At 54.1% G+C, this 20,404-nt stretch overlaps 1 protein-coding gene across 1 annotated transcript; it reads left to right on the forward strand.

Moving 5' to 3' along the window:
* The first annotated feature begins 3,935 nt into the window (after positions 1–3,935).
* On the forward strand, positions 3,936–20,325 carry GJB1 (gap junction protein beta 1). The gene is made up of 2 exons (XM_038748091.1): positions 3,936–4,093; positions 19,399–20,325. The coding sequence occupies exon 2, from the start codon at positions 19,413–19,415 to the stop codon at positions 20,259–20,261; it is 849 nt and encodes a 282-aa protein (XP_038604019.1). The 5' UTR covers positions 3,936–4,093; positions 19,399–19,412; the 3' UTR covers positions 20,262–20,325.
* The last annotated feature ends 79 nt before the right edge of the window (positions 20,326–20,404 follow it).

Genomic DNA, 20,404 nt, shown 5'->3' on the forward strand with positions numbered 1-20,404 from the left:
TTTCTTCCCAGAATCTCTCCGTTTCTCTGTCTCTGTCTCTCCGTGTCTCTTCCCCAATCCCTCCCTCTCTGTCTCTCCATGTCTCTCCGTGTCTCTCCCTCAGTCTCTGTCTCTCCCTCAATCCCCCTTCTGTCTCTGTCTCTCCGTGTCTCTCCCTCAGACTCTCTCCATGTCTCTCCCTCAGTCTCTCTCTGTCTCTCCCTCAATCCCCCCTTCTGACTGTCTCTGTCTCTCCGTGTCTCTCCCTCAGTCTCTCTTGTTTCTCCATTTTCTTCCCAGAATCTCTCCGTTTCTCTGTCTCTGTCTCTCCGTGTCTCTTCCCCAATCCCTCCCTCTCTGTCTCTCCATGTCTCTCCGTGTCTCTCCCTCAGTCTCTGTCTCTCCCTCAATCCCCCTTCTGTCTCTGTCTCTGTCTCTCCGTGTCTCTCCCTCAGACTCTCTCTTGACTCTCCCTCAATCCCCCCTTCTGTCTGTCTCTGTCTCTCCGTTTCTCTCCCTCAGTCTCTCTTGTTTCTCCATTTTCCTCCCCGAGTCTCTCCGTTTCTCTGTCTGTGTCTCTTCCCCAATCCCTCCCTCTCTGTCTCTCCGTGTCTCTCCCTCTGTCTCTCCGTGTCGCTTCCTCAACCGCTCCCTCTGTGTTTCTCTGTTTCTCCATGTCTCTCCGTGTCTCTCCCTCAGTCTCTCTGTCTCCGTGTCTCTCTCTCAGTCTCTCTCTGTCTCTCCCTCAATCCCTTCTTCTGACTGTCTCTGTCTCTCCGTGTCTCTCCCTCAGTCTCTCTTGTTTCTCCACTTCTCTTCCTCAACCCCTCCCTCTCTCCCTCTGTGTCTCTCTGTCTCTCCATGTCTCTCCCTCAGACTCTCTCTTGTCTCTCTCAGTCTCTCTCTGTCTCTCCCTCAATCCCCCCTTCTGACTGTCTCTGTCTCTCCGTGTCTCTCCCTCAGTCTCTCTTGTTTCTCCATTTCTCTCCCTCAGTGTCTCCGTTTATCTCTCTCTCTATCTCCGTCTCTCCGTGTCTCTTCCTCAACCCCTCCCTCTCTCCCTCTGTGTCTCTCTGTGTCTCCATGTCTCTCCCTCTCTCTGTCTCTCCCTCAATCTTCCCTGCTGTCTCTGTCTCTTCGTGTCTCTCCGTTTCTCTCTCTCTCTCTGTGTCTCTCCCTCAGTCTCTCTTGTTTCTCCATTTCTCTCCCTCAGACTCTCTCTCTCTCTCCGTGTCTCTTCCTCAACTCCTCCCTCTGTGTCTCTCTGTCTCTCCATTTCTCTCCCTCAGTCTCTGTTTCTGTGTCTCCGTGTCTCTTCCTCAACCCCTCCCTCTCTCCCTCAGTCTCTCTTGTTTCTCCGTGTCTCTCCCTCTCTCTGTCTCTCCCTCAATCCTCTCTTCTGTCTCTGTCTCTCCATGTCTCTCCCTCAGTCTCTCTTGTTTCTCCATTTCTCTCTCTCAGTCTCTCTCTCTTTCTGTGTCTCTCTGTCTCTCCATGTCTCTCCGTGTCTCTTCCCCAATCCCTCCCTCTCTGTCTCTCCATGTCTCTCTGTGTCTCTCCCTCAGTCTCTCTTGTTTCTCTGTGTCTCTCCCTCAGTCTCTCTGTCTCTCCCTAAATCCCCCCTTCTGTCTCTGTCTCTCCGTGTCTCTCCCTCAGTCTCTCTTCTTTCGCCATTTGTCTTCCTCAGCCCCTCCCTCCCTCTGTGTCTCTCTGTCTCTCCATGTCTCTCCCTCAAACTCTCTCTTGTCTCTACGTGTCTCTCCCTCAGTCTCTCCGTTTACCCCTCAGTCTCTCTCTGTCTCCCCCTCAATCCCCCCTTCTGTCTGTCTCTGTCTCTCCGTGTCTCTCCCTCAGTCTCTCTTGTTTCTCCATTTCTCTCCCTCAGTCTCTCCGTTTATCTCTCTCTGTCTCTGTCTCTCCATGTCTCTTCCTCAATCCCTCCCGCTCTCCCTCTGTGTCTCTCTGTCTCTCCCTCAATCCCCCCTTCTCTCTCTCTGTCTCTCCGTGTCTCTCCCTCAGTCTCTCTTCTTTCGCCATTTCTCTCCCTCAGTCTCTCCGTTTATCTGTCTCTGTCTCTCCGTGTCTCTTCCTGAGTCCCTCCCTCTCTTCCTATGTCTCTCTCTGTCTCTCCCTCAATTCCCCCCTTCTGTCTCTCCGTGTCTCTCCCTCAGTCCCTCCCTACCTCTTTCTTTCTCTCTCTATCTCTCCAAGTCTCCTCCTCGATCCCCCTTCCGTCTGTCTCTCCCGTCCCGCCATCCCACCCTCTTTCTGTCTCCCTCGTCTCTCCATGTCTCTCCCTCAGTTCCCCCGTGCTGTCTCTCTTTGTCTCTCCATGTCTCCCCCGAATCCCCCCTTCTGTCTCTCCCTCAATCCCCCCTGCTGTATCTCTTTGTCTCTCCATGTCTCCCCAATCCCCCTTCTGTCTCTCCAAGTCTCTCCCTCAATCCCCCCTCTTTCTCTCCGTGTCTCCCCCTCAATCCCTCCCTCTCTCTTTTTCTGTCTCTCCATGTTTCTCCCTCAATCCCTCCCTTTCTATGTCTCTCCCTCAATCCCCCCTCTGTCTCTCTCTGTCTCCATGTCTCTTCCTCAATCCTCCCATCTGTCTCTGTCTCTCTGTTTCTCTCCCACCATCCCACCTCTCTCTCTCTCTCCATGTCTCTCCCTCAGTCTCTTCTTCTCCATGTCTCTCCCTCCATCCCTCTGTCTCTCCCTCAGTTCCCATCTCTGTCTTTCTGCCTCTGCATCTCTTAGGCCCTAATGAATGTGGGGGCACGTGCCCGGATCCAAGGGGCACGTGGCGGGCACTGCCAAGATGCCCTCAGCAGGTGGGCCATTGGCCGGAGTGGACAAGGCCCAGCGGTCAAGGTGGGCAGAGTGGCGAGCCGTAAAGCGGGGCGGGGGCTGCCCAAGGTGACCAGGCGTCCTGCTTCCTGGGGGGCTGAACCACACTTTGCCCTCGATGGCTTCTCTCCCCCTGGGTGGTCTCAACTGCGACCCTTTAAGGAGGAGCTGTGCAGCCTAATGGGTAGAGCCCGGGCCTGGGACTCAGAGGACCGCAGTTCTTCTCCTGGCACCTGTCCCCTGCGTGACCCTGGGCCGGTCACTTCCCTCCCCTGGGCCGCAGTGCCCTCATCCGGAAAATGGGGATGAAGCCTGGACGCCCCACGGGGGACGGAGATTGGGTCCAATAAATAGCCCGGGCCACCGAGGCCCAGAGAAGCGAAGTCGACCCTCCCGAGATCGCCCAGCAGGTAAGCGTCGGAGGCCGGGGATCGAAACGGGGAAGAAGGCCGGGGGACCTTCTGCTACCCATTCATTCATTCGTTCAATCGTATTTATTGAGCGCTTACTGTGTGCAGAGCACTGTACTAAACGCTTGGGAAGTACAAGTTGGCAACTCATAGAGACGGTCCCTACCCAACTCACAGTCTAGAACATAGTGAGCGCTTGACAAATACCGTCATCGTCATTATCTTGATGATTGTCGGCAGAACCCAGGTCCCCGGCCTCTTTCCGCCGACGGGGCACGAGTTAATCCTAGTTCTCTGACTCTGTTTACCTTCACGCTTGGCGCTCGGAGGCCGCGAGCGTGAGCTCCTTGGCTTTCCGGGGGTCGTAAGGCCCGGGCGGGGGGCACCCCCAAGGCCGCCGGACCCCGGAGAGGCTGACGAGGACGGCCTCCGGTGACCTCTGACCCCAGCGCCCGTTGGCCCTGTCCTCCCGGGAGGTTGTTTGCCGCCAGGGCAGGGTCCGGCCCTGGCCTGGATCAGCTGAGCTCCGGCACGTGGACGCCGCTGACCCTCGCGGGGGAGGACCGGGGGACTCCTGGGCCCAACCGGGGGCCGAGGCCACTTGACCATTGATTTTTTGGGGGGGGGGTCCAGGGGGCGGAGGCGGAAACTCGATGGGAGGGAGGAGCTGGACGGGCAAGGCCGCGTGTACAATCCCGATCCGCTCACCCTCCCTGCACGGGGCAGCGTCTCCGACGGGGCGGTGGTCTCGCTCGGCCCAGAGAGGGTACCCTCTCTCTGCGGGGGTCGGTGTCTCCGACGGGGCGGGCATCTCTCTCGGCCCGGGGGTGAGCGGCGCCGGTTCGGAAGCCAGCGTGGCAGAGGTGAGAGGCCGGGCCGGGCATCTGCCCTCTTCGCCGCCATTGGCACCCCAGATAGGTCGAGTGGCGGGGGCGAGGGCACCAGGACAGAACCAGCGCGGCCTAGAGTGGAAGCAGGGTGGCCTAGTGGATAGAGCTCGGGCCCGGACGTCAGGAAGACCTGGGTTCTAATCCCGGCCCCGCCGCTTGTCTGCCGGGCGAGTCGCCTCGCTTCTCTGGGCCTCAGTTCCCTCATCTGGAAAATGGGGATGAGGACCGTGAGCCCCGTGTGGGACAGGGACGGTGTCCAACCTGATTAGGTTGGTTCTCCCCCAGCACCTGGCATGTAGTAAGCGCGTCTCTTGGGGAAGCAGCGTGGCTTAGTGGAAAGAGCCCGGGCTTTGGAGTCAGAGGTCATGGGTTCAAATCCTGGCTCCGCTGCTTGTCAGCTGTGTGACTTTGGGCTAGTCACGTTACTTCTCTGGGCCTCAGTTCCCTGATCTGTAAAATGAGGATGAAGACTGTGAGCCCCACCTGGGACAAGCTGATCACCTTGTAACCTCCCCAGCGCTTAGAACAGTGCTTTGCACATAGTAAGCGCTTAATAAATGCCGTTATTATTATTATTATAACATGCAAAGGGAAATGGGAGCGGCAGGGCTTCTCTCCTCCCCTGGCTGTAATAATATTTGTCAAGTGTTTACTATGTGCCAGTCACTGTATTAAGCGCTGGACTAGATCCAAGTTAATCAGGTCGGACACAGTCCCTGCCCCCCAAGGGGGGACTCGCGGTCTCCATCCCCATTTTCCAGATGAGGTCACCGAGGCCCAGAGAAGTGAAATGAACTGCCCAAGATCACCCAGCAGACGAGTGGCGGAGCCGGAATTAGAACCCAGGACCTCCTGACTCCCAGGCGTGGCACAGAGGAAAGAGCCCGGGCTTTGGAGTCAGAGGTAATGGGTTCAAATCCCGGTTCTTCCACTTGTCAGCTGTGTGACTTTGGGCAAGTCACTTAACTTCTCTGGGCCTCGGTTCCCTCGTCTGGAAAATGGGGATGAAGACTGTGAGCCCCATGTGGGACAACCTGATCACCTTGTATCCCCCCCCCCCCCAGTGCTTAGAACAGTGCTTGGCACGTAGTAAGTGTTTAACAAATACCAAAATTATCATTATTATTACCCGCTAGGCCGCGAGGCTTCCCCATTTTACAGATGGGGAAACCGAGGCACGGGGCAGTGAAGTGACGCGTCCCAGGTGAACCAGCAGTCAAGCGGGTGAGAACCCAGGGCCTCTGGCTCCCGGGCCGAGGCGCTACCCATTACGCCGCGCTGCTTCTCCTTTAAGGGGTAAAGGTCAGCCCCTCTCTGCTGGCACAGGGTAAATGCTTAATAATAACGATGGCATTTGTTAAGCGCTTACTACGTGCCAAGCATAGAGAAGCAGCGTGGCCCAGTGGAAAGAGCCCGGGCTTTGGAGTCAGAGGTCATGGGTTCAAATCCCAGCTGTGTGACTTTGGGCGAGTCTGTTTACTTCTCTGGGCCTCTGTAAAATGGGGGTGAAGACTGTGAGCACCCTGGGCACAACCTGATCACCTTGTAACCTCCCCAGCGCTTAGAAAAGTGCTTGGCACATAATAAGCACTTAATAAATGCCATTATTATTATTATTAAGCACTGTTCTAAGCGCTGAGCGCTGTTCTGAGCGCTCCGCTATCCAGGGAGGGGGCAGAGATTGCCAGTCTCCCCCCGGGCATCAACCCCTCAGCCCTGGGCATTCAGCTCATGGGCACACGCCTATTTGTACTTGTATATGCAGTTGGGGACACACGCGTATTTGCATTTGTATATTCAGTTACTTGTTTGGGGAGTTTACCCGGAGGTATTTGAACCGACTTCCTCTTCTCTCCCTGGTCTTCCTCCCGTTTCCATTAAATGCACATTATTTCCATCTCATCCCCACCTCCCCCTCCCCCATTTATTAATAATAATAATAAAATAGTGGTAATTGTTAAGCGCTCACTATGTGCCGGGCACTGTAGTAACTTCCTGTTCTCTCCCTTTTTTTCCTCCTGTTCCCATTAAATGCCGGTCGCTTCTGTCTGTCTTGCCCCTGTCTCCCCTCCCAAGTTTATTATTATTATTATTATTAAGGGTAATAATAATAATAACTGTGGTAATTGCTAAGCGCTTAACTATGTGCCAGGCACTGTAGTAACTTCCTGTTCTCTCCCTGATTTTCCTCCTGTTCCCATTAAATGCCGATCATTGCTGTCTGTCTTGCCCCTGCCTCCCCCTCCCAAGTTTCTTTATTATTATTCTTAGTAGTAGTAGTAATAATCATTAGTAATAATGATGATTATTATTAATAATAACAATAACTGTGGTCATTGTTAAATGCTTCCTATGTGCCAGGCACTGTACTACCTTCCTGTCCTCTCCCTGATTTTCCTCCTGTTCTCATTAAATGCCTATCATTTCTGTCTGTCTTGCCCCTGCCTCCCCCTCCCAAGTTCCTTTATTATTATTAGTAGTAGTAATAATTATTAGTAAGAATGATTACTGTTATTATTAATAATAATAACTGTGGTCATTGTTAAATGCTTCCTATGTGCCAGGTACTGTACTAACTTCCTGTCCTCTCCCTGATTTTCCTCCTGTTCCCGTTAAATGCCAGTCGTTTCTGGCTGTCTTGCCCCGTCTCCCCTCCCAAGTTTATTATTATTGTTATTGGTAATAATAGTAACAACTGTGGTAATTGCTAAGCTCTTACTCTGTGCCAGGCACTGTACTAACTTTCTATTCTGTCCCTGATTTTCCTCCTTTTCCCATTAAATGCCAGTCATTTCTGTCTGCCTTGCCCGTCTCCCCTCCCAAGTTTATTATTATTATTATTACAGGTAATAATAATAATAATAATAATAATAATAATAATAACTGTGGTAATTGCTAAGCACTTCCTCTATGCCAGGCACTGTACTAACTTTCTGTTCTCTCCCTGATTTTCCTCCTGTTCCCATTAAGTGCCAGTCATTTCTGTCTGTCTCCACCCCGCCTCCCTCCCGCCTCCCCCCCCATATAATAGTAATAATAATAATTGTGGTACTTGTTAAGTGCTTACTCTGTGCCAGGCACTGTACTAACTTTCTATTCTCTCCCTGATTTTCCTCCTGTTCCCATTAAATGCCAGTCATTTCTGTCTGTCTCGCCCCCACTTCCCTCCCGCCTCCCCCAAACAATAATAATAATAATGATAATTGTAGTATTTGTTAAGTGCTTACTCTGTGCCAGGCACTGTACTAAGCACTGGGGTGGATCCAAGGAAGTCACAGTCCTTTTCCCGCGTGGGGCTCACTCTCTGAATCCCCATTTTCCAGATAAGGGAACTGAGGCCCAGAGAAGGGGCACAGACCGAGCAGAGACAGGAGCAGAGACAGAGCAGAGACAAGAGAAGTGAAATGACTTGTTCAAGGCCACACAGCAGCCGAGTGGCAGGGACAGGGGCAGAGACGGGGCAGAGACAGGGCAGAGATGGGGCAGAGGGGTTAGAGACAGGGCAGAGACTGGGGCAGAGACAGAGTAGAGATGGCACAGAGACATTACAGGGGCAGAGATGAGGCAGAGACAGGGCAGAGACGGGCACAGACAGGGCAGAGATGTGGCAGAGACAGGGCAGAGATAGGAGCAGAGACATGGGAGAGATGGAGCAGAGATGGGGCAGAGATGGGGCAGAGGTGGAACAGAGACAGAGCAGAGATGAGGCAGAGACAGAATAGAGATGGCACAGAGACAGAACAGGGGCAGAGATGAGGCAGAGAGGGTGCAGAGACAGGAGCAGAGATGGGGCAGAGACAGAGCAGAGATAGGGCAGAGACAAAGTAGAGATCGCAGAGACAGAACAGGGGCAGAGATGGGGCAGAGACAGGGGCAGAGACAGAGCAGAGATAGGGCAGAGACAAAGTAGAGATCACAGAGACAGAACAGGGTCAGAGATGAGGCAGAGACAGAGCAGAGACAGGGGCACAGACAGGAGCAGAGACAGGGTAGAGACAGAGCAGAGATGGGGAAGAGACAGATCAGAGACCAGGCAGAGATGGGGCAGAGACAGAGGAGAGATAGGGCAGAGACAAAGTAGAGATCGCAGAGACAGAACAGGGTCAGAGATGAGGCAGAGACAGGGCAGAGACAGGGGCACAGACAGGAGCAGAGACAGAGCAGAAATGGGGCAGAGACAGATCAGAGACCAGGCAGAGATGGGGCAGAGACAGAGCAGAGATAGGGCAGAGACAGAGTAGAGGTGGAGCAGAGACAGAACAGGGGCAGAGATGAGGCAGAGACAGGAGCAGAGACAGGGCAAAGATGGGACAGAGACAGGGGCACAGAGCAGAGACAGACCAGAGACAAGGGCAGAGACAGGGACAGAGATAGGGCAGAGACAGAGTAGAGATGGCAGAGATAGAACAGGGGCAGAGATGAGGCAGAGACAGGACAGAGACAGGGGCACAGACAGGAGCAGAGACAGGGCAGAGACAGGGGCACAGACAGCAGAGACAGGAGCAGAGACAGAGAGAGAGGCAGAGCAGAGATGGGCCCGGGCTCTACCCACTAGGCAACACTGCTAGTTTGTCTGTTCTGTTGTTCTGTGGGACTCTCCCCAGCGCTTAGTACATTGCTCTGCACACAGTAAGCGCTCAATAAATAGGATTGACTTGCTGGCCGACTGAGAGGGTGAGACGGGGGTGAGCATTGGCTATGAACTGGGAGGGGCTGTCACCTCTTTGTGTCTGCTAATTCTCGTCTCCAGAATATCCCTAGAGAATTCTCTCTTCAAGAGAAGCAGCGTGGCTCAGGGGAAAGAGCCCGGGCTTTGGAGTCACGGGTCATGGGTTCAAATCCCGACTCTGCCAGTTGTCAGCTGTGTGACTTTGGGCAAGTCACTTCACTTCTCCGGGCCTCAGTTGCCTCATCTGTAAAATGGGGATGAAGACTGTCAGCCCCACGTGGGACAACCTGGTCACCTTGTAACCGCCCCAGCGCTTAGAACAGTGCTTTGCACATAGTTAAGCGCATAATAAATGCCATCCTTATCGTTATTATTATTATCCCGGCTCCGCCACTTGTCGGCCGTGTGACTGTGGGAAAGTCACCTAACTTCTCTGGGCCTCAGTTCCCTCATCTGGAAAATGAGGATGAAGATTGTGAGCCCCCCCGTGGGACAGCCTGATCACCTTGTATCCCCCCCCCCAGCGCTTAGAACAGTGCTTGGCACATAGTAAGCGCTTAACAAATATCATTTTTAGTAGTATTATTATTATTAAGCGCTTACTATGTCTCCCCTCATCTAGACTGTGAGCCCGTTGTTGGATAGGGAATGTCTCTGTTGCTGAATTGTACTTCCCAGGCGCTTAGTCCAGTGCTCTGCACCCAGGAAGTGCTCAATAAATACGATTGAATGAATGAATATTATATGCCAAGCCCTGTTCTAAGCGCTGGGGTAGATACGTGGTGATCAGGATGTCCCCCCGTGGGGCTCACAGTCTTCATCCCCATTTTCCAGATGAGGGAACTGAGGCCCAGAGAAGTGAAGTGACTTGCCCAAGGTCACCCAGCAGACAAGCGGCGGAGGCGGGATTAGAACTCACGTCCTCGGACTCCCAAGCCCGGGCTCTACCCACTGAGCCACGCTGCTTTTCCTACCCAGTGCTCCGCACACAGTTAAGCGCTCAGTAAATACTACTGATCGATGAATTGATTGAGAAGCAGCGTGGCTTAGTGGGAAAGAGCGTCGACTTTGGGGTCAGAGGTCATGGGTTCAAATCCCAGCTCCTCCAATTGTCAGCTGTGTGACTTTGGGCCAGTCACTTAACTTCTAGGGGCCTCAGTTACCTCATCTGTGAAATGGGGATTAAGACTGTGAGCCCCCTGTGGGGACAACCTGATCACCTTGTAACCTCCCCAGGGCTTAGAACAGTGCTTTGCACATAGTAAGTGCTTAATAAATGCTATTATTATTATTATTATTATTATTCTCTGGGCCTCCGTGACCTCATCTGGAAAATGGGATGAAGACTGTGAGCCCCACGTGGGACAACCTGACCACCATGTAACCTCCCTAGCGCTTAGAACAGTGCTTTGCACATAGTAAGTGCTTGACAGACACCATTATTATTATTATGAATTGATTGATTAGAGTGGCTCAGTAGAAAGAGCCCGGGCTTTGGGGTCAGAGGTCATGGGTTCGAATCCCAGCCCCACCACGTGTCTGCTGTGTGACCTTGGACAAATCACTTCACTTCTCTGAGCCTCAGTCCCGTCATTTGGAAAATGGGGATGACGACTGTGAGCCCCCCGTGGGACAACCCGATCACCTTGTATCCCCCCCAGCGCTTAGGACAGTGCTTGGCACATAGTAAGCGCTTAACAAATGCCATCATTATTATTATTAGGGCTCGTCTGAGGACTGGGGGAGGATTGGGCTTAGTTTACCCCGAGGGGACGGGCAGCTGGGCGATTAGTAAATACCACTGATTGAGTGATTGATCGATTGATTGATTGGCAAAGGTCCCCGGGGTGCGGGAGAGGCTCGCCCCGTTTTGTTTGTCAAACAAAAACGGAGGCTCCACGTTATTTCTTCCGTGGAAACCGCCCCCTGCCCCTCCCCCGGCCCGCCCCCTCCCCCTCCCGGATGAGGGCAATCGCTGCCAGCTGCACCCAACCACAATGCCCGGCCTCCAACCACCCGGACTTCACCCTGGCACGGCCTCTGTAGTGAGTGACACCTTCCCAGGGCCCGGGGCAAGGGCAGGACTACCAGGGGAGCCTTCCGGCTCCTGCCTGGGGGTGGGGGGCTTCATGGGGAGACCCTTGGGGAGCCTGTGAGGGGCTTTTGAGGGACTGAGGGCATGAAGACAGGGGGAGGCTTGAGGGAGTCTGAGGGTGTGGAGGTCAGGGGGAGGCCTGTGAGGAGTCTGTGAGGGTCTGAGGGTGTGGAGGCTGGGGGAGGCCTTTGAGGGGCTGAGGGTGAGGGGCAGGGGGAGACTTGAGGGAGTCTGAGGGTGTGGAGGCCTGTGAGGGTATGGAGGCCTGTGAGGAGTCTGTGGGGGTCTGAGGGTGTGGAGGCCGGGGGAGGAGGCCTGTGAGGGGCTGAAGGTGCAGGGCAGGGGGAGACTTGAGGGAGTCTGAGGGTGTGGAGGCTGGGGGAGGCCTTTGAGGGACTGAGGGCATGAAGACAGGGGGAGACTTGAGGGAGTCTGAGGGTATGGAGGCCTGTGAGAGTTTGGAGGCCAGGGGGAGTCTGGGGGCGGTCTGAGAGTGTGGAGGCCAGTGGAGGAGGCCTGTGAGGGGCTGAAGGAGCAGGGCAGGGGGAGACTTGAGGTAGTCTGAGGGTGTGGAGGCCTGTGAGGGACTGAGGGCATGAAGACAGGGGGAGGCTTGAGGGAGTCTGAGGGTGTGGAGGCCGGGGGAGGCTTGTGAGTAGCCTGTGAGGGTGTGGAGGCCAGGGGGAGGCCTGTGAGGAGCCAGTGAGGGTGTGGAGGCCAGGGGGAGGCCTGTGAGGAGTCTGTGAGGGTCTGAGGGTGTGCAGGCTGGGGGAGGCCTGTGAGGGGTGAGGGTGAGGGGCAGGGGGAGACTTGAGGGAGTCTGAAGGTGTGGAGGCAGGGGGAGGCCTGTGAGGGGCTTTCGAGGGACTGAGGTCATGAAGACAGGGGGAGACTTGAGGGAGTCTGAGGGTGTGGAGGCCTGTAAGGGTATAGAGGCCAGGGGGAGGCCTGTGAGGAGTCTGTGAGGGTCTGAGGGTGTGGAGGCCGGGAGAGGAGGCCTGTGAGGGGCTTTCGAGGGACTGAGGGCATGAAGACAGGGGGAGGCCTCTGGGGGTCTGAGGGCGTGGAGGCTGGGGGAGGCCAGCGAGGAGCCTGTGAGGGTCTGTGGTTGTGGAGGCCGGGGAAGTCTGAGGGCGCGGAGGCCAGGGGAGGCCTGTGAGGGGCTGAGGGCATGAAGACGGGGGAGGCCCGAGGGAGTTGGAGGGTGTGGAGGCAGGGGGAGGCCTGTGAGGAGCTTTTGAGGTGTGAAGGCCAGGGGGAGGCCTGTGAGGAGTCTGTGAGGGTCTGAGGGTGTGGAGGCCGGGGGAGGAGGCCTGTGAGGGGCTGAGGGTGGAGGGCAGGGGGAGACTTGAGGGAGTCTGAGGGTGTGGAGGCAGGGGGAGGCCTGTGAGGTGCCTGTGAGGGTGTGGAGGCCAGAGGGAGGCCTGTGAGGAGCTTGTGAGGGTGTGGAGGCCAGGGGGAGGCCTGTGAGGAGTCTCTGAGGGTCTGAGGGTGTGGAGGCCAAGGGAGGAGGCCTGTGAGGGGCTGAGGGTGCGGAGGCCGGGGGGCGGCCTGTGGGGGGCTGAAGGTGCTGAGGCAGGGGGAGGCCTGAGGGCGCCGAGGCTGGGGGAGTTCTGTAAGGGGCTGAGGGTTGGAGGCTGAGGGCGTGGAGGCCGGGGGAGGCCCGCTGGGGTCTGAGGGTGCGGAGGCCGGGGGAGGCCTGTGAGGAGCCTGTGAAAGTCTGAGAGCACGGAGACGGGGGAGGCCTCTACAGCAGCAGTGTAATGATGTTATTATGTGACTGTGAGCCCGCTGTTGGGTAGGGACCGTCTCTATATGTTGCCAACTTGTACTTCTCAAGCGCTTAGTACAGTGCTCTGCACACAGTAAGCGCTCAATAAATACGACTGAATGAATGAATGGGGGTCTGAGAGTGCGGAGGCCGGGGAAGTACTTCTTCCCGGCTCCTCCTTAGCTGCCTCCACCTGGCCCCGGGAGCGAGAGAGACGCCCAGAGGCAGAGAGAGCTGAGGCCTCGAGTGAGAGCCACCTCTCTCGATGGTGCCAAGGCGCTTACTATGTGCCTGGCTCTGTACTGAGCGCTGGGGGAGGACCAGCTAATCAGGTTGGACCCGATCCCTGCCCGTCGTGGGGCTCGCGGTCTCCAGCCCCATCTGACAGAGGAGGGAACTGAGGCCCAGAGAGCTGGAGTGACCGGCCCCGGGTCACCCAGCGGACAGGGAGCGGAGTCAGGATTAGAACCCAGGTCCTCTGGCGCCTGGGCTGTACCCACTAGGCTTCCTGGGAGCAGAGCACTGTACTAAGGACTAGTGATCCTTCCTGTATCGGGAAGGGATCCAGCCCCCGGGGAGGGGTCTCGTTCAGCGTGGCTCAGTGGAAAGAGCCCGGGTTTTGGAGCCAGAGGTCATGGGTTCAAATCCCGGCTCCGCCAATCGTCAGCTGGGCGACTTGGGGCGAGTCGCTTCACTTCTCTGGGCCTCAGTGACCTCATCTGGAAAATGGGGATGAAGACTGGGAGTCCCCCACAGGGCAACCTGATCACCTTGTGACCTCCCCAGCGCTTCGAACGGTGTTTTGCACATAGTAAGCGCTTAATAAATGCCATCATTATTATCATTATTCTCACTCTCGCTGATAGAAATAATATTGATGGCATTTATTAAGCGCTTACGATGTGCAAAGAAAGCGCTTAGTACGGTGCTCTGCGCATAGTAGGTGCTCAATAAACCCCATTGATTGTTTGGAGTGGGGCACGGGTGACTGTCTCTATATGTTGCCCACTTGTACTTCCCAAGCGCTTAGTACAGTGCTCTGCACACAGTAAGCGCTCAATAAGTACGATTGATTGATTGATTGATTGACTGAGGGGAAGCCCGGGATAAAGAGGCAGCACGGCCTCCTGGCTAGAGCCCGGGCCCGAGGACCTGGGTTCTAATCCCGGCTCCGCCGCCTGTCTGCTGTGTGATCTTGGGTGAGTCATTTCCCTTCCTCTCTGCCTCGGTTCCTTCCTCTGCAAAATGGAGAGTCAATCCCGGTTCTCCCTCCTACTGTGAGCCCACTGTTGGGTAGGGACCGTCTCTATATGTTGCCAATTTGTACTTCCCAAGCGCTTAGTACAGTGCTCTGCACATAGTAAGCGCTCAATAAATATGATTGATGATGATGATGATGTCTGCTGTCTATCCAGAAGCAGCGTGGCTCAGTGGAAAGAGCCCGGGCTTTGGAGTCAGAGGTCGTGGGTTCGAATCCCGGCTCTGCCACTTGTCAGCTGGGTGACCGAATCCCTGCTCTGCCACTTGGCTGTGTGACTTCAGGCAAGTCACTTAACTTCTCTGGGCCTCAGTTACCTCATCTGGAAAATGGGGATGAAGACTGTAAGCCCCATGTGGGACAGCCTGATCACCTTGTAACCTCCCCGGCGCTTAGAACAGTGCTTTGCACATAGTAAGCGCTTAATAAACGCCATCATTATTATTATTATTATCCCAATGGCTAAGATGGTGTTTGGCACATAGGAAGCCATTAACTAATACCAAGATTATTGCTCTTTAAATGGTATTTAAAGGGAAGCAGCACGGCTCAGCGGAAAGAGCCCGGGCTTTGGAGTCAGAGGTCAGGGGTTCGAATCCCAGCTCCACCACAAGTCTGCTGTGTGACCTTGGGCAAGTCACTTAACTTCTCTGAGCCTCAGTTACCTCATCTGTAAAAATGGGGATTAAGACTGTGAGCCCCAAGTGGGACAACTTGATCACATTGTATCCCCCCCAGCGCTTAGAACAGTGCTTGGCACATAGTAAGCGCTTAACAAATGCCATCATTATTATTATTATTATTTGTTAAGGGCATCCTGTGTGCCAGGCACTGTACTGAGCGCTGGGGTGATAACCAGGTAATCAGGTTGGACACAGTCCCCGTCCCCCGTGGGGCTCACGGTCTTCATCCCCATCTCACAGATGAGGGAACTGAGGCCCGGAGAAGTGAGAGGGATTAGAGGAAGCGGCGTGGCTCAATGGGTAGAGCCCAGACTTGGGAGTCAGAGGTCATGGGTTCTAATCGCGCCTCCGCCGCTTGTCAGCTGGGTGACCTCGGGCAGGCCGCTTCCCTTCTCTGGGCCTCAGTGACCTCATCCGGAAAATGGGGATGAGATCGTGAGCCCCACGGGGGACAACCTGATCGCCGTGTATCCCCCGCAGCGCTTAGAACAGTGCTTGCACATAGTAAGTGCTTAACAAACACCATCATCATTTATTTATTATTATTATTAGTGTTCATTATCATCATTGTTACTCATTGATGGTCCCACCTGGGCTGGGCAGTCAGAGGTCGTGGGTTCTAATCCCGGCTCTGCCACTCGTCTGCTGTGTGACCTCGGGCCGGTCGCTCCACTTCTCTGGGCCTCAGTTTACTTGTCTTTAAAATGGGGGTGAGGCCCGGTAGCCCCACGTGCGACGGGGACCGGGTCCAACCCGATGGGCTTGGCTGTCCCCAGAGTTCAGCACAGTTTCAGTCCCCTTAAGAATAATAGTAATAATAATAATTGTGATGTAGTATATATTATTACTATTATAACAACAATTGTGGTATTTGTTAAGCGCTTCTGATGTGCCAAGCCCTGTACTAAGCGCTGCTGGGAAGATTGAACGGATCCCGTGTCCTCACTGTCGTTTCAGCCCCCTTAAGAATAATAGTAATAATAATAATTGTGATGTAGTATATATTATTACCATTATAAGTCGTGCTATTCGTTAAGCGCTTCTGATGCGCCCAGTCCTGTACTAAGCGCTGCTGGGAAGATTGGACGGATCCAGTGTCCTCTCTGTCGTTTCAGCGCCCTTAAGAATAATAGTAATCATAGTAATTGTGATGTAGTATATATTATTACTATTATAATCACAATTGTGGTATTTGTTAAGCGCTTCTGATGCGCCAAGCCCTGTACTAAGCGCTGCTGGGAACATTGGACGGAACCAGTGTCCTCTCTGTCGTTTCAGCCCCCTTAAGAATAATAGTAATCATAATAATTGTGATGTAGTATATATTATTACTATTATAACTACAATCGTGGTATTCGTTAAGCGCTTCCGATGTGCCAAGCCCTGTACTAAGCGCTGCTGGGAACATTGGACGGATCCACTGTCCTCTCCGTCGTTTCAGCCCCCTTAAGAATAATAGTAATCATAATAATTGTGATGTAGTATATATTATTACTATTATAACTACAATCGTGGTATTCGTTAAGCGCTTCCGATGTGCCAAGCCCTGTACTAAGCGCTGCTGGGAACATTGGACGAAACCAGTGTCCTCTCTGTCGTTTCAGCCCCCTAAAGAATAATAGTAATAATAATAATTGTGATGTAGTATATATTATTACTATTATAACTTCAATCGTGGTATTCGTTAAGCGCTTCTGATGTGCCAAGCCCTGAACTAAGCGCTGCTGGGAAGATGGGGCTCGGATCCAGTGTCCTCCCTGTCGTTTCAGCCCCCTTAAGAATAATAGTCATAATAATAATAATTGTGATGTAGTATACATTATTACTATTATAACAGTCGTGGTATTCGTTAAGCGCTTCTGATGTGCCAAGCCCTGTACTAAGCGCTGCTGGGAACATTGGACGGAACCAGTGTCCTCTCTGTCGTTTCAGCCCCCTAAAGAATAATAGTAATAATAATAATTGTGATGTAGTATATATTATTACTATTATAACTTCAATCGTGGTATTCGTTAAGCGCTTCTGATGTGCCAAGCCCTGAACTAAGCGCTGCTGGGAAGATGGGGCTCGGATCCAGTGTCCTCCCTGTCGTTTCAGCCCCCTTAAGAATAATAGTCATAATAATAATAATTGTGATGTAGTATATATTATTACTATTATAACAGTCGTGGTATTCGTTAAGCGCTTCTGATGTGCCAAGCCCTGTACTAAGCGCTGCTGGGAACATTGGACGGAACCAGTGTCCTCTCTGTCGTTTCAGCCCCCTAAAGAATAATAGTAATAATAATAATTGTGATGTAGTATATATTATTAGTATTATAACTTCAATCGTGGTATTCGTTAAGCGCTTCTGATGTGCCAAGCCCTGTACTAAGCGCTGCTGGGAACATTGGATGGAACCAGTGTCCTCTCTGTCGTTTCAGCCCCCTAGAGAATAATAGTAATAATAATAATTGTGATGTAGTATATATTATTACTATTATAACTTCAATCGTGGTATTCGTTAAGCGCTTCTGATGTGCCAAGCCCTGAACTAAGCGCTGCTGGGAAGATGGGGCTCGGATCCAGTGTCCTCCCTGTCGTTTCAGCCCCCTTAAGAATAATAGTCATAATAATAATAATTGTGATGTAGTATATATTATTACTATTATAACAGTCGTGGTATTCGTTAAGCGCTTCTGATGTGCCAAGCCCTATTTTAAGCGCTGCCGGGAAGATGGGCCGGATCCAGTGTCCTCTCTGTCGTTTTAGTCCCCTTAAGAATAATAGTAATAATAATAATTGTGATGTAGTATATATTATTACTATTGTAACAGTCATGCTTTTTGTTGAACGCTTCTGATGTGCCAAGCCCTATACTAAGCGCTGCTGGGAAGATTGGACGGATCCACTGTCCTCTCTGTCGTTTCAGCCCCCTTAAGAATAATAGTAATCATAATAATTGTGATGTAGTATATATTATTACCATTATAAGTCGTGCTATTTGTTAAGCGCTTCTGATGCGCCAAGCCCTGTACTAAGCGCTGCTGGGAAGATTGGACGGATCCACTGTCCTCTCTGTCGTTTCAGCGCCCTTAAGAATAATAGTAATCATAATAATTGTGATGTAGTATATATTATTACTGTTATAACTACAATCGTGGTATTCGTTAAGCGCTTCTGATGTGCCAAGCCCTGTACTAAGCGCCGCTGGGAAGATGGGACGGATCCAGTGTCCTCTCTGTCGTTTCAGCCCCCTAAAGAATAATAGTAATCATAATAATTGTGATGTAGTATGTATTATTACTGTTATAACAACCGTGGTATTTGTTAAGCGCTTCCGATGCGCCAAGCCCTGTACTAAGCGCTTCCGGGAAGCCAAGGGCCGGATCTGGCGTCGTCTCCGTCGTTTCAACCCCCCACTGGAAGCCCAAATGTCCAGCGCCTCCCCCCATCTAATTTTATTTCTAATCTCTAATTTCTCTAGTACTAATATTATTACTATTATTAGAAGCAGCGTGGCTCAGTGGAAAGAGCCCGGGCTCTGGAGTCAGAGATCATGGGTTCAAATCCCGGCTCCGCCACTTGTCAGCTGTGTGACTTTGGGCTAGTCACTTCACTTCTCTGGGCCTCAGTGACCTCATCTGTAAAATGGGGATTAAGATTGTAAGCCCCACATGGGACAACCTGATCACCTTGTAACCTCCCCAGTGCTTAGAACAGTGCATTGCACATAGTAAGCGCTTAATAAGTGCCATCATTACTTCTTTATTATTATTATTAGTAATATTATTAGCACTTTGACTGTGAGGCCCACGTAGGTCAGGGACTGCGTCCAACCTGATTTGCTCAGATCCACCCCAGCGCTTAGTACGGTGCCCGGCACCTAGTGAGCGCTTAACAACTACCATCATCATTATTAGTAGTAGTAGTAGAGAAGCAGCGTGGTTCAGTGGAAAGAGCCCGGGCTCTGGAGTCAGAGGTCATGGGTTCAAATCCCGGCTCTGCCAATTGCCAGCTGTGTGACTTTGGGCAAGTCACACCACTTCTCTGGGCCTCAGTGACCTCATCTGGAAAATGGGGATTAAAAATAATAATAATCATCATCAATCGTATTTATTGAGCGCTTACTATGTGCATTTATTAAGCGCTTACTATGTGCAAAGCACCGTTCTAAGCGCTGGGGAGGTTACGGGGGATCGGGTTGTCCCCCGGGGGCTCACAGTCTTCATCCCCATTTGACAGATGAGGGACCTGAGGCCCGGAGAAGTGAAGTGACTCGCCCAAAGTCACCCAGCTGACTGTTGGCCGGGCGGGGATTCGAACCCATGACCTCTGGCTCCATAGCCCGGGCTCTTTCCGCTGAGCCACGCCAGCGTGGCTGAGATTAGGATTGTGAGCCCCACACGGGACAACCTTGTAACCTCCCCGGCGCTCAGAACAGTGCTTTGCACGTAGTAAGCGCTCAAGCAGCGCCGTCGTCATTATTATTAGCGGTAGTAGCGGGATCGTCACCGGGCCGCCCTCCGGCCCCGGATCCCGAGGAGTCGGTGGGGGGCCCGGCGACGGTCCGGGGCGGCACCGGCCCCCGGGCGCCCCGTGGGCGGAAGTCCCGGCGTTGGACGGGAACTGTGGAGGCCCTTGTTCTGGGCCCGACAAAGGCCCCGTTGTGCCACCCCGGGTGGCATATGACTCGGCGGGGCCCCGGGTCGGGGGTGCGAGCGCGTGCGCGCCCGGGGCCCGGGCCTCCCGCCCACCCCGGCTGGGCGGCCTGAGGGACCGGTTAACGGGGCCCGAGCCCCCCCGCTCGCGGTGTCTTGCAGGTGACCGCGGCGGGATGAACTGGACGGGCCTGTACACCCTCCTGAGCGGCGTCAACCGGCACTCCACGGCCATCGGGCGCGTGTGGCTGTCGGTCATCTTCATCTTCCGCATCATGGTCCTGGTGGTGGCCGCCGAGAGCGTGTGGGGGGACGAGAAGTCGGCCTTCACCTGCAACACGCAGCAGCCCGGCTGCAACAGCGTCTGCTACGACCACTTCTTCCCCGTGTCCCACGTGCGGCTGTGGTCCCTGCAGCTGATCCTGGTGTCCACGCCGGCCCTGCTGGTGGCCATGCACGTGGCCCACCAGCAGCACGCCGAGAAGAAGCTCCTGCGCCTGGAGGGCCGCGGGGACCCCCTGCTCCTGGAGGAGGTCAAGCGGCACAAGGTGCGCATCTCCGGCACGCTGTGGTGGACCTACGTGGTCAGCGTGGCCTTCCGGCTGCTCTTCGAGGCCGTCTTCATGTACGTCTTCTACCTGCTCTACCCCGGCTACGCCATGGTCCGGCTGGTCAAGTGCGAGGCCTTCCCCTGCCCCAACACGGTGGACTGTTTCGTCTCCCGCCCCACGGAGAAGACCGTCTTCACCGTCTTCATGCTGGCCGCCTCGGGCCTGTGCGTCGCCCTCAACGTGGCCGAGCTGGTCTACCTGGTGGTCCGGGCCTGCGCCCGCCGGGCCCGCCGCCGCCGCGGCCACCGGGCCCGCGGGGGCTCGGGGGGCTTCGGCCACCGCCTCTCGCCCGAGTCCAAGCAGAATGAGATCAACAAGCTCCTGGGGGAGCAGGACGGCTCTCTCAAGGACCTCCTACGCCGCGGGCCGGGCTCGGCCCAGGCCGAGAAGGGCGACCGCTGTTCCGCCTGCTGAGGGGTCCGGACGGGGTGGGCCGGCCGTGGCGGGCGACCCCCATTAAAAGAGGATTTTACAGAAAGCGGCGGGCAGGGGCCCACGGCCCCCCCGTCTCCTCTGTCCCCTCGGGGGAGGCAGGGGTTTCCGGCCGGGTCTGGGGG

This window comes from Tachyglossus aculeatus, chromosome 6 (genome assembly GCF_015852505.1).
Source record: "Tachyglossus aculeatus isolate mTacAcu1 chromosome 6, mTacAcu1.pri, whole genome shotgun sequence".
Classification (NCBI taxonomy): domain Eukaryota; kingdom Metazoa; phylum Chordata; class Mammalia; order Monotremata; family Tachyglossidae; genus Tachyglossus; species Tachyglossus aculeatus.